The sequence below is a fragment of the Protopterus annectens genome, chromosome 9.part0 (genome assembly GCF_019279795.1).
Source record: "Protopterus annectens isolate FY-2018-M chromosome 9.part0, PAN1.0, whole genome shotgun sequence".
Taxonomy (NCBI): Eukaryota; Metazoa; Chordata; order Ceratodontiformes; family Protopteridae; genus Protopterus; species Protopterus annectens.
The window spans coordinates 1,939,434,451-1,939,447,796 of record NC_056743.1 but is presented as its reverse complement, the minus strand read 5'-3'; the positions used below and the strand labels follow the sequence as shown (position 1 = coordinate 1,939,447,796).

Genomic DNA, 13,346 nt, shown 5'->3' with positions numbered 1-13,346 from the left:
TCAATTAGACCAGTCATTGAATACAATGGCACCTTTGTGATGTACCTCAATGGATAAATCAGTCAAATAGGAAGACCCCCACCCAGGGGTTCCTAACTAAAAAGCTCACAAAGGTACCAGAAAAGACTGAAAGCATTGTTCCTTTACTCAGTGTTCTATAGAATCTTAAGGGGTGATCTATGTCTTAGCTTTCTATGCCAGTGGTCCTGCATCTGTTGTATCTCTGTAAGTCAAACAGTCCCACTAATACTAGGACCACAGATCTAAATCAGTATCAAACAGTCCCACTAATACTAGGACCACAGATCTAAATCAATATCAAACAGTCCCACTAATACTAGGACCACAGATCTAAATCAATATCAAACAGTTCCACTAATGCTAGGACCACAGATCTAAATCAATATCAAACAGTTCCACTAATACTAGGACCACAGATCTAAATCGATATCTGCAAATAAACAAAACATGGTGGAGAGATAGATTCATTACACAACACCATCCCCACCTCTGGGACAGGCTCCCACCGCAGATTAAGCATTCTGATACATTATCTGCCACCAGACAGGAATTAGATAACTTGGTGGGTATACACAAATTCACCCCAGGCCTGACTAAACTAGCCCACCTCAAAAAAGGAGGTACAGTGTAAGGCTGGGTGCTGTAAGTGGCCACTAGACTCAGTTGCTTTGTATTTCTTATGAAATAAACTAGGTGCTGATAGGGCATTGGACTTAACTGGTTGCACTGGCATAAAACCTGTTCTGAAGCTTAAACCATTGAGGAAATTAAGTAATGTGGCTACATACCATGTGAATTGTTTTTGAACTGATCCTGTGATCTTTTTTCTGTATAAAAATTTGAGTGAAAGTGCTCTGTTTAGTATGCAAGGAAGAGTGCGTAAGACTGTATGTTTCATTTTATTGTTTTAAAAAAAGGGATTTTTACTGGTTTATTTGAGGTAATATTGCGTTTTCTATTGATTTGACTGCATCTGGCTTGGAATCTATCTGCTGTGTCTACATTTATAACTATTGAGCTGCATACTGAAGTGCTGCCCATGTTCATCCTTTACATGAGAAGGGCATGGGGTAAATGGCAAAGCAGGAATGGGGAAAAAAGCAAACAGAGGGAACAAAGGTAACCATAAGGTATGAAAGATGGGGAGGGAAGAGTCACTTGTTTTGTTGGGAAAGAGCCCCTTTTGTAATATACAGAAAATAAAAGGTAGGTGGGAAGGTAATGAGAGAAGGTAGTGGATGGAACAAGTGGAAAAGGGCAGGAAGCAGTGGCCTACTGAAAAACATCAGGCATTGGTTTCAGCAGAGATAGTATGCAGACAAAAGATTAGGGGGGAAGTGAGTGTACACAGGCATACAGAGGCTGGACATGTGGTAACGGGACAATTGGACAATGAACTAGCTATATGGAATTACAGATAATGTTGGAAAAACACCTGGATGAGGATAAGGTTGGCTTGTGGCACAGCCGGATGCCAGGATGACCCTAAGGGCAAGAAACTCATGTGTCAATTACCTGGCTGGCCAATGTTAAGGAGCTGGTTACACTTCCAGTGGTCCAATCTTAGGACCTGCCAGTTGGATAACTCCAGAAACCGTGGCAGAAGGCACTGCATGTTGCTGAGGTAAGCATTCTGTTGCACCTCAGCCACCACCAGCCTCTGCATCTGACACTGGGAGACCAGGGGAGACCAGGGAAGTCTCCTCCAGTCCATTCCCAGAAAATAAGCCTTTGTCTGTCTCCCGTGTAGTCTCTGTGGAGAGCAACCGTAGCACCTGCACATCACCACTAACAAGGGAGCCATTGGCACCCTGTTGAGATGCAACCATGGTGGGCATTGGAAACTCAGTGCCAGATGCTTCAGCCAGTAAAGACAGAGGCCAACTTGGCTACATCTCCTGTGCTATAACTGGGCCTGCAGAAGGATGAAACATGAGAAAAAATATTATACACTCAGGAAAGCAACACAGTTACAGTTGCATAGTGGACTGCCATAGGCAGCATATACATCCTATGGCCATAAGAGTGATACCGCCTGTTATGGCATCCAACCATGTTTCATTCTTAGTGCTCCTGTCTTTCAGTCTTGAAGGAGGTTAACATGTGTCTCAGGTCACTGTAATAATGCCAGCACTGCTTCCATTATCCTAGCAAGCTTATACCAGGTATCCATCTTCCATAACAACCAAGTGTAGTGTCCTGGCAGGTGTTTCTGAAAGTGCTTCTACTGGAAGAACAAGAAAATCCTGCATTTCGCAGTGCCTGAAGTAACTATGGCACTGAATCAGGTCAGCTTGAGGGACAAAATGGTAGCACTATGCACACAGATGTACATTTTAGATCATGTATTGCAGTCTAATACTGAGCTATGTTGTTCCTATCTATGTATTGTACTTTCCTGCTACAACAGACATACATAAGATGTGTGAAGCCATCAGAGGTAATTTTGGCAAATGGAACAACAAATGAAAGCTGTTCTCCAAAACCACCTTTAGCGAACAACTCAACAATTTTGTTTTTGCAAAGGGGCGAGCCCCCCTGTACCCCTCTTGTGGGGCACCCCCCCACACACACATCCACACAGACACACACACAGACATATCTATATCTATATCTGTAGCTATATATATCTATATCTATATATGCCAGATCCGAGATTGTACAACAGTGGAGAAAAAAGTAAACTCCATTGTTGGAAAAAGTAATTACGGTGAACAGCACTTGCTATTTTTGTGTTCAGCGGAGTTATGTTTGATGAGATAACATGCTCCCACATACATATGCCATATGCAGATACAAGTCACGTGCCTTGTGGCTGACCCACTGCATACAGCTACTGCCAGCATGTCTGGATATCACAATGCACTATGATAGCGATTCAGAAATAGTATTGCTAAGTCGACTTATTAGCATAATTCCCGTGCTAAGTAGCCCTTGTAAGCATAACTCCTGTGCTAAGTAGCCCTTGTTAGCATGATATATAGTGCTGGTACCATCCTGGGTGACCTCACTTAATGCCATAGAATTGTAGAGTACAGGAATTTTAATAGAAATTCTGTAGACTTGCAGCTTTACAGACTTAAGGATAGAGTTATGGAATTCAGGAAGGAGTACAGCCTGGTAACATACATCAGTAAAACAACTCCTCTCATGGGTGTTAGTCACATTGTGGTAGACATTGTGATGTACACATCACCTGGAACAGACAACACTGGCATTGCATTGCCTGCCTGTGGTTATTGCGGGAAACCACTGTGTACAGTGGAATCATTGTGAAGGACATGACACATGGGGTTAGGGGATTCCATGACCACATATTGAAGAATGGCTACAGTCTATAATGAGTGGGGGGAAACCTGTGGATAGCACTAACACTGGCTGATAAAAAGGTGCAGAAACAGGTAATGGAGCCTGTGGCCATAAGCACACTACTCACCTGTCTGGTATTTGCCAAAGAATACTGTGTTTTAACTTTAAGTAACAAGGTGCCACGAAATTCTGAGTGGCCCAGTAGTTTTCCTATTTCATCACCTACTTTGTTGACTTGATGATATCACTAAAACCACAACTATTTGATCACATCAGTTACCGGCAACTGGTCTATATTACAACTCGAAACGTCATAATATCGAACACGTAAAGATCGACCAGTATTCATTGAAACGTATTTCTGTGAATCGATGAATACTTACAGGCAAACAAACACTTGCCCTGCAATACAATGGAACAAACTAAACCTAAAACAAACCCACCCATGTGGGGGGTTGTGCCCCCCCCCCACACCCCCTAACTAAATATACCAACTCCGGGATCGCACTACAGTGGAGGAAAGGGCAACATTGTGTAGTTGGCCAATTACATCTTTTCCCTGTAAGTATTCATCAATTCACGCAAATGTGTTTCGATAAATACTGGTTGATCATTAGGTGTTCGATATTCCAACATTTCGATGTCATAATATAAGACCCACTGGCAACTACAAAGCAGGAAGGCATCACTTAAACTTCAACTTGAAACATCCATTATTGTTTTAAACCGTATAGCTGAGAGTTTGTGCAATAGTAAACCTCTATAGGCACTGCACATGGAGAGGAGCTTCTGAGAGTTTTTTTTTTTTTTAATTAGAGTTACCCAAATGAATTCCTACTTGCAAAAAAGAACAAGTTTAAATGAGAAAGGCAATGCGCAACATTGGCTTTTCTCCTGTGCTTTTGGTGTTTTTATTTTCTGCATTCTGGGGCTCCTAAAAGAAGTCTGCAGATTTCAATAAGAAGCCATTTTTTCAGCACTCTAAATGGTGTGTTGCACAATAGTATGGTGTATATTTTACATGTATTTGCAGTGTATCAGTCTCATGTGGTATCATGTTACACTAGCATGTGCTTCATATGACACTGGTGAATCTACTGTGTACATGTAACTTTTGGATTACTTCTGCACACTGTGTGGTTATTACACAATTACCTTTCCTGAACAGTTAAGTCTTGAATTTAATATAGTGAAAGGCTGTTTAATCACTATTTGAAAATTTGTTATGCATGTTACAACCTTATGTCACTATAATTTGCTTGCAATATTATGTATATATTTCTAGTGGGTATCTTGTGTATCTCTAGCTTTTGTTTCTTGCATCTGGAGCTCAGGTTATTCGTGAAAGGGTTGTATTTTGGAATAGTTTTCTGCTGTGTCATGCTGCCTTTTGTAGTGCACATTAACTGTAATCTTGTCTTTCAATGGTTAGGTGGAGACTGTGCAACACTGCTAAAAAACATTGGTGCACTACCAGTGGAAATGGCCCGTCTGTATTTTGCAGAGACAGTTCTGGCTTTGGAGTACCTTCACAATTACGGGATTGTCCACAGGGACCTAAAACCAGACAAGTAAGTTTTTGTTACTGGGACCTGCTTTTTTTCTCATTTTCCCTTTTAAACCTGTGGTCACATTGCCTTTACCCAGCTCTATAATGAATTTAGACCTCATACTCCTGGAGGTAGGCTTGGCATATATGGTTTCTTAAATACTGTGTTGGGAGAGGGTCCTACTGTACCCAAGAGTAAGAGACAAAGGGAAAGGAGCACAATGGAGGACACATGACCACTTCAGAGTCATGAACTGAATACGCAGCAGTGAGATTCAAACCAGCAATTTCTATTAGAATGGCTTACTGGTTAAAGTATTTGCCTTATAAACACAAGGTGCAGGGTTTGAGTCTCACAAGGGGTAATTAGCTAAGCTTAAAATGGCTCGAAAGGGCAGTTAGCTTAGTATTAATAATATATGAATATGAATTACCTCAGATTTTTTTTTTTTTTTTGCAAATGATGAAGCTCCATATCCTTAATAAATGCACAGACATAGGTAGTTTGCAATTTTCCTTTATATAATAAACCTTACATGGAAAAAATGACTGGTTATTAGTATTCTATGTGTTTCTAAGCCAGTAGTACTTCCCCCATGAGATTTTACACCTTAGATACATAATCAGAGATACAGTCTATCCAGGTATGCTGTTTTCTTTCCGTTTTCTGTCTCTTTCATCCTGCCCTATAGACAGACCACCGGAAACAACAGACCACCCTGAGGTTCAGAGAGGATTCTCCTTGAACATTTGATTCAAAATGAAATACAAAGACTGATCATTCTCTGTGGTACATATGATGCTATTACAGGGCTACTGTAAATGGAACATTTATATTTATACCAGTTGTTTTGCATTCCTTCAATTTTCAGCAGATCCTTTTATATGATGTGGGATGGCCCACCACAGGTCATTGCTGCTGTACCATGTGAAGTGTAACTGAGTGTATAGACTGCAGGAGAGATGTATAAAGATTCTTGAGGCCCCGTGGGCTATGATGTTTGCAGATGACATTGTAATATGTAGTGAGAGTAGGGACCAGGTTGAGGAGACCCTGGAGAGGTGGAGATATGCTTTAGAGAGGAGAGGAATGAAGGTCAGCAGGGCTAAAACAGAATATATGTGTGTAAATGAGAGGGAGGGTAGAGGAATGGTGAGGATGCAGGGAGTAGAGCTGGTAAAGGTGGATGAGTTTAAGTACCTGGGATCAACAGTTCAGAGTAATGGTGAGTGTGGAAGAGAGGTGAAGAAGAGAGTACAGGCAGGGTGGAATGGGTGGAGAAGAGTGTCAGGAGTGATTTGTGACAGACGGGTACCAATAAGAGTGAAAGGGAGGTCTACAAGAGGGTAGTGAGACCAGCTATGTTATATGGGTTGGAGACGGTATCTTTGTCGAAAAGGCAGGAGTCAGAGCTGGATGTGGCAGAGTTAAAGATGTTAAGATTTGTACTGGGTGTGACTAGGATGGACAGGATTAGGAATCAGTATATTAGAGGGTCAGCTCAGGTTGGAAAGTTTGGAGACAAAGCAAGAGAGGCGAGATTGCATTGGTTTGGACATGTGCTGAGGAGGGATGCTGGGTATATTGGGAAAAGGATGCTAAGGATGGAGCTGCCAGGTAAGAGGAAAAGAGGAAGGCCTAAGATGAGGTTTATGGATGTGGTGAGAGAGGACATGCAGGCGGTTGGTGTGAAAGAGCATGATGTAGAGGACAGGAAGAAATGGAAACAGATGGTCCGCTGTGGTGACCACTAACGGGAACAGCCGAAAGAAGATGATGATGAAAGATTCTTGAATCCACTGCATGTTTGTGCACTAAACCACAAAATAACTCACCTAACATCAGTAGCACCAGTACCAGACAAGCCAGGAAACCCATTTTTGTCTCCTGCACATATACACACACACACACACACACACACACACACACACACACACACACACACACACACACACACACACAAAACTTCCCTTGAAATTTTATAAGCATTTCGCACTTATGTGTACTTGTAAATTACTACTAAAGCCTCAGCTGTCTTCCTAATGTACTAGTTCACTGTCAGATAGAATAATCTACTTTTGGTCTGTATGTTCATCCCTTCAGTCACAGTTTTTGACTATAGTCAGAAAAATTAATTATACCATTCTGCGCACAGATTCATATGCCTAAAATGACAAGACTGCTCAAATGAAAATCGTTGTGTTTCCACAAAGCCCCTCATTTCTACATTTATGTATCAAATGTTCAGCAAACACACTGCCTCACTCACATATGGGTAGTAGTGCCCTGCCACTCTTCTGGCAGTCTAGCAATGCTCAGAGTCCCTCCCACTACTTGTCTGTGGGTGTGATGAACCAATTACTTGAGAGGACAGGGACTGCCATAGCAACTCATAGACAGGACTCTCTCAGTTTTCTAGTGCCATAGTAAGAGAAGGATCACTTAGAAGATTGCTCTGGCTATATTCAGCTACTGAGCTTAGATAAGAAACCCTTTTGGGTTTTATTTCCTTCTCTGTCCTTTTCTATCAGTGCTTGAATAGTGTATCCTGTTGATTTGTTTTTTTTTATTCAGAAATTGTATGCACACAGGGTTTTATTTTACCTACAGTATAAGAGTTATATTGTTTGTTTTAAGGTTCATTTGAACGTTTTGGCAAGAAAACGTGTTGATTTTTCATTTTTTCTTTGGGGTTATGATTATGTGAGGTGATTAGGTAGGTTTACAGCATGTTAAATAATATGTTTTCATTTAAATAATGATAGTCCCACCTCTTTGCATGTTAAACATTACTGACAGGATTTTTTCTTATGTTTATGGTTTATTTCTTGTCTAAGACTGTTTTATGATGTCTCTAATTATTTTGGGGCTGAAACTAACTTTTTTATTACAATTGATGGACTTTTATGATATGTATTTTGTGCTTTGAACTGTGTTACTGAAGCTACTGCATTTTTATTCAGTGCAGTGCTCAGACTAGTAACCCTAAAGAGATAGATTTCAGATTGCTATTTAGAGGAAGAATATTGGCATTTGTCCAATTTTACTCAGCTGACAAGGCAGCCATTCTTTGATGTTGTTCTGGTTAGTTTTTTGTACCCTGACTTGATAGACTTAGGTATGGTGCCCCCCCACCCCTTACTCATGTAAAACAAACACAAAAGTAAATCAAGAAATATGCCTCATCCTATGGCTTGTGACTCTGCAGTAGTCTTGGGCAGGCACTCGCCTTCTTTTGCCTCTAGGTCCTCTGGAGTGGTGTTAGTCCAACTGTGTTTGACACGAGGGTCAGACATGCCTTCTGGGGTTGTACCATTGCCTGATTCAGGTACAGGAGAACCAAACTCTTTAGTTGCAGGGGATGTAAGGGGTGCAGAATCTGTTGCCAGTGTTAATATGTCTCCCCCTAGAGATTCTCCCACTATTGTAGTGCACGCAGAAAAGAGACAGAAGATCCACCACATTGTAGGAAAACTGTCTCCAAGTGTGGTTTCACAAGAGCTGGTGGCCATGGCTAGATCAATTATTCAGGTCACTGATTATGGGGTGCAAACCTGGGCTATAAGTAACACCATTGCTCCCACTCTCTTTTCAACAGATGTGGAATCTGTGGTTTTGGAAGTGTCAGAGTGTGATTACTTAGTTTCCTCCAAGGACATTTTTTTGAGTCTGCACATATTAATGTTGAGTCGTCCTCATACTGAACTAAACTAGCATGGTCAGGGAGGTGTGGAAGTTATTAATAAATGTATTAAATAGAAGAGGTCCCAGGATAGAGCCCTGAGGGACCCCTATAGTAATTGGTCGAAAGGTTAAGTAGGTCTGTTGTCATTTAATGGCTTGTTGCCTTCCAGAGAGGTAACTAAGTAACCATAACAATGAGTTTTGTGAAAGTCCTACTGAGAAGAGTTGAATGAGCAGTTGCTGGTGCGAGATGGTACCTTGGACTATCCACTGCGCCACAAGTGCTCACCACTACACCACGAGTGTTCACCATTGCACCACGAGTGTTCACAAAGTGTCTAGCTCCAGTTGTAGCTCATTACAGGCTACAGGGTATCCGCATGTTTTCCATATTTAGATGACTCGCTTTTCTTTGCAGGGTCTTTTTCAAAGTGTCAGGAATCTCTCTCTCGGATGAGAGATCTCTTACACAACCTGGGATTCCAACAGAACATTCAAAAGTCTTTCTTGACTCCTTCACACAAGATTATGTAACTGAGATCCCAACTAGGCACCTCATTTCAAAGAGCTTTTCTTCTACAGAAAAAAATAAATCTTTATTTAGATCTATTTCTAAGGTTTTTCCACTCATACTTTGTTTACTATGATGAAATACCTCAGGATTTTGGGTCTCATGGCAGCTGTAATTCTCATGATACCCCTGGGAAGACTCCACATGAGAAAAATACAGTGGTATCTGAAATCACTTTGGCCCTAGTATCAACACTCTTTATCTTTTTAAATCCCAGGGTTGGGGTATGTCAGAAGAGACATCTTTTGATGAAGACGACAGATGTCCTTTAGTCTTTGTCTCCCCTTCTTCCTCCCTCTTCCAAAGCAGTCAGTCATCACAGATGCTTCAGACTTTGCTTGGGGAGCAGTTTCAGAGGGGATAAAATTGCATGGGGTGTGCGACACAATGACTGCTGCAAGCACATAAATATCGAGGAGATGAATGGCCAGATCATAGCACTCAACTCTCCGAACCAACTTTGGTCCCTGGGAACTCTTCAAGTGTATACAGACAACACCACAGTCAGGAAGTACATCAACAAGCAAGAAGTAACCAGGTCATGCCCCCTTTACTTGACTAACTATGCTAGCCTGAGATATAGTTTCAGAGTACAAACTCACTCTACCGGCATCTTACATTCTGTAAGAGCAAAATTGTGTGGCAGGCAAGCTGACCAGAGCAGATCCTCTTGAATGGCAACGAGATTGGGATTTTCCAAGATTTGGTCTCTCTGTTGGGAGATCCTCAATTAAACCTTTTGGCCTTCTCTCTGAACAATCAACTGGCAAGATTCTGTTCCAAGACTGCATGTAAGAAGGCCTGGAAGACAGATGCATTTTTCTCTTCCTTGGATGGAAATTTTCCTATATGCTTTTACACCCTTTCCACTAATAAACAGGGTACTTCTATAGATCCAGAAGGAATCAGATCTCTTAAGATCATTGTGGTGGCTCCCTTCTCTCCCAGGCAACAGTGGTTCTCCCTTCTTTTGGAAATGGCCAGGGGTAGTTACATAACCTTCTTCACAGAATGCATCTACTAACACATGAGCAGGGGTATTTGATACACCCTGACATCAATCAACTTCAGCTGACTGCCTGGACAATAGGGTCTTAATTCCTTTTAGGTACCTGTTTACTGACAACAATAGGTACTAATGAAGGCAAAAAAGCCTGCTGCTAGAAAATCGTATATTAGATAAAAGACACTGCTGGAAACATAGGCAATGAACACTTTAGGACCAAAATCAAGAAACTCTTTAATGTAAAACCAATAAAAAACAAACAGTAATGTAAAGTGCTTTTTGTTTGGCTACATAGCCAGACTTCTTCAGACAAAGAAAGCAAAAAGTTTGCAACATTAAGTATTAACCCTGTACCTTCCCAATAAACTAATTAAACAGTAAAAACACATCTCCATAGAAACAAAAGTCAGATAGATAGACCTTTCCCTTAAAAAATATGTAGAAAAAGAAAGGCAGCTTTGTAAGGATTCTTGGGCATTTCTGGCTAACATCAACAAGTGTGAGTTTATGGAGGATGTGAACTTTCTAACTATTGATGTTTGTGACTTGTACTTCTCCATCCCGAGTGCCATTGGTATAGAATGGGTGGTGGAGAAGTTAGTTTCATGGCAGTCCTTGTAATGAATGAGGCTCAAGGAAGACCCATTGGATGTGGTGTTGTCTAACAACTTTGTTTTGTTTGATTCTGATGTATATTTACAAAAAAGTGGGTGTAGCCATGGGCTCACCCTGTGGGGCTTCATTCGCTAATTTAGTGATGGCCCAGTGGGAACATCAGTTTTTTTTAATAATAAAGACACAATGGACAAAATCGTGGTATATACGAGGTTTTTGGATGACATTTCTCTGATGTTTAGAGGGGAACAATAAGAGGCCTTAAAACTAGTGGGCAGTTTAAACCATACCAGTAGTTTTTTAAAATTTAATAGTGTCCTCCATGAAGAGTCTATTGCCTACTTGGATGTTAATTTAATTAAGGATAGAGTGGGTAAAGAGTACATGGCTAAAATCTATCGTAAGTCAATGTACTCTAATTCTTTTCTTTTTTATACAAGTTCACATCCCCACCACCAGAAAAAAATCTGTCATTAAAAGTCAGTTAGTTTGCGCTGCCAGAATGGTGTCAGAGGAGAAGGACTTTTTAGAGGAGAGTGATGCCCTATCTAATATGTTTATTCATAGAGGGTACCCAGTTGGTATGGTGCCTGAGCTTGTGAGTGAGATCCGGTTTAAAAGACAAACAGGGTGGTTTAAACCTATCGTATGTAACCATGAAGAAGTTTCTCATGATTCGAGTTGTATAGAAGTACCCACAGATGGTTTACCAGTAGGAGACAGTAGACTTGAAAACTATAGAATTAGTTTCATCAGTCCATTTAGTGTTGATGCTAATGAAATTATTAAAATTTTGAGGAAAAAATGGAACATTTTTGGTTCAGACACAAAGATAATGGAGAAGGTGGGGAGCAAACCTATTGTAACATTTAGTAGAGGTAAAAACTTAAAAGCCCTCCTAGAAAGTCTATGTGCCTTAGAACACCTGGAATGTTCAAATGTGAGACTTGTAATTTTTGTAAGTTTATGGCGACTGGTAGCACCTTTTTGATTTGAGGAAGCACTTATAAAGTTAGTGGGTGGTTTAATTATAATTACAAGGCAGTGGTGTATTTAGCCCAGTCTCAGACATGCCCAGCCTTCTATGTCGGAAAAACTGATAGAAGATTAAAGGAAAGGGTATATGAGCATGTACATAGTATTGCCAAAGGTAAACAGGAGAACGCTTTGGCAAGGCATTGTAATGGTAACTCTGGGCATTTTTTTGTTTTTAGAATTATTGACCAGACTCTACCCAACTTAAGAGGGGGCCAGTTCCAATTATTGTTGGAACAACTAGAACTGCTTTGGCAACTGAGGCTAAATGCCAATAGGGCACCAGGACTAAACAAAGTCTTCTAGCTATCTTGTATTTTAAAATTAAAAGTTTGAGGAGATGACTTGCTGTTTGCCCCTGGATATAAAAACTGGAGGGTTAGCGTAGTATTTAATCCACACCTTGGAAGTGTAACAGCTAAATGGATTTTTTAACCTCTGGTCTGAAGCAACTGTGTACATTTTTGTAGTTAATGGAGTATTTTAATAATACTTTGTATAAACAACATGTGTAGATGTATAGAGACAGTGTAAAATAATTTTAACAAATTTAAGTGTTAATTTTAAGCAAACTTTTAACTATTATTTAATATATTTGGTAACAAATTCTATGGTAAAATGATTTGTTTGGTGGGTGGGGATGGTGGGGTTGCTTGCTTAATACTTATTTGTAGATTTTTAAGTTGGAAAATGCTGAACTTGGTTGTTTTAACATTATCTAATTACTGGCTTTTAATTGTTTCTATGGAGATGTGTTTTTACTGGTTAATTAGTTTAATAGGAAGGTACAGGGTGAATATTTAATGCTGCAAACTTTTTGCTTTCTTTGTCTGAAGAAGTCTGGCTATGTAGCCAGACGAAAAGCACTTTACATTACTGTTTGTTTTTTATTGGTTTCACATTAAAGAGTTTCTTGATTTTTGGTCCTAAAGTGTTCATTGCCTCTGTTTCCAGCAGTGTCTTTTACCTAGTTTGTCAGTTTGTTGTTTTTGTGAGTTGAAAAAATTGTATATTAGCAAGTGATAAAGGTTTTCTAGTTGGTGCCAAGAACATAACCTACATGCATTCAGAGCTAGCTGTTCTCTTGTTCTACAATATTTGACTGAGTTACTATCCTGTGGCCTTTCTTATTCTGCTGTCAAAGTTAATTTATCAGCCATTTCAGCATATCTGCCCATGAGCCTTCCTGTTTTACTGCAGTCATGTCAGAATGGTCTTGAAAGGGATTTTGCATAAGAAGCCTCCAAGAAAAATGGCGGCCCCCTCTTTGTGATCTTAGTTTTGCATAAGTGAAGCTAAAACTTATTCCATTTGAACCAGCTATTCTGGCTGACTTGAGGTTCTTAACACGGAAAATAGTTTTACTGATTGCTCTGACCTCTGCAAGAAGGGTATCTGAGTGGAAAGCTCTTATGCTGAGTCAACCGTCTCTCATTTTACATACAAAGTTTCTTTGAGAACGAATCTTTCCTTTATGCCTAAATTGGTATCCAATTTACTTTATGCCAAACTATCCTTCTCCCCACTTTCTTTCCTGAACCTAAAATGAGGGAGA

General features: G+C 40.3%; 1 protein-coding gene across 1 annotated transcript in view; it reads left to right on the top strand.

The window, feature by feature from the left end:
- MAST1 (microtubule associated serine/threonine kinase 1) overlaps positions 1-13,346 on the top strand; it is a 1,222,161-nt gene that overhangs the window by 760,386 nt on the left and 448,429 nt on the right. Inside the window, exon 13 of the mRNA XM_044084747.1 lies at positions 4,763-4,901. Coding sequence (XP_043940682.1) covers positions 4,763-4,901 — 139 coding nt within the window. The remainder of the gene's footprint in view (positions 1-4,762; positions 4,902-13,346) is intronic.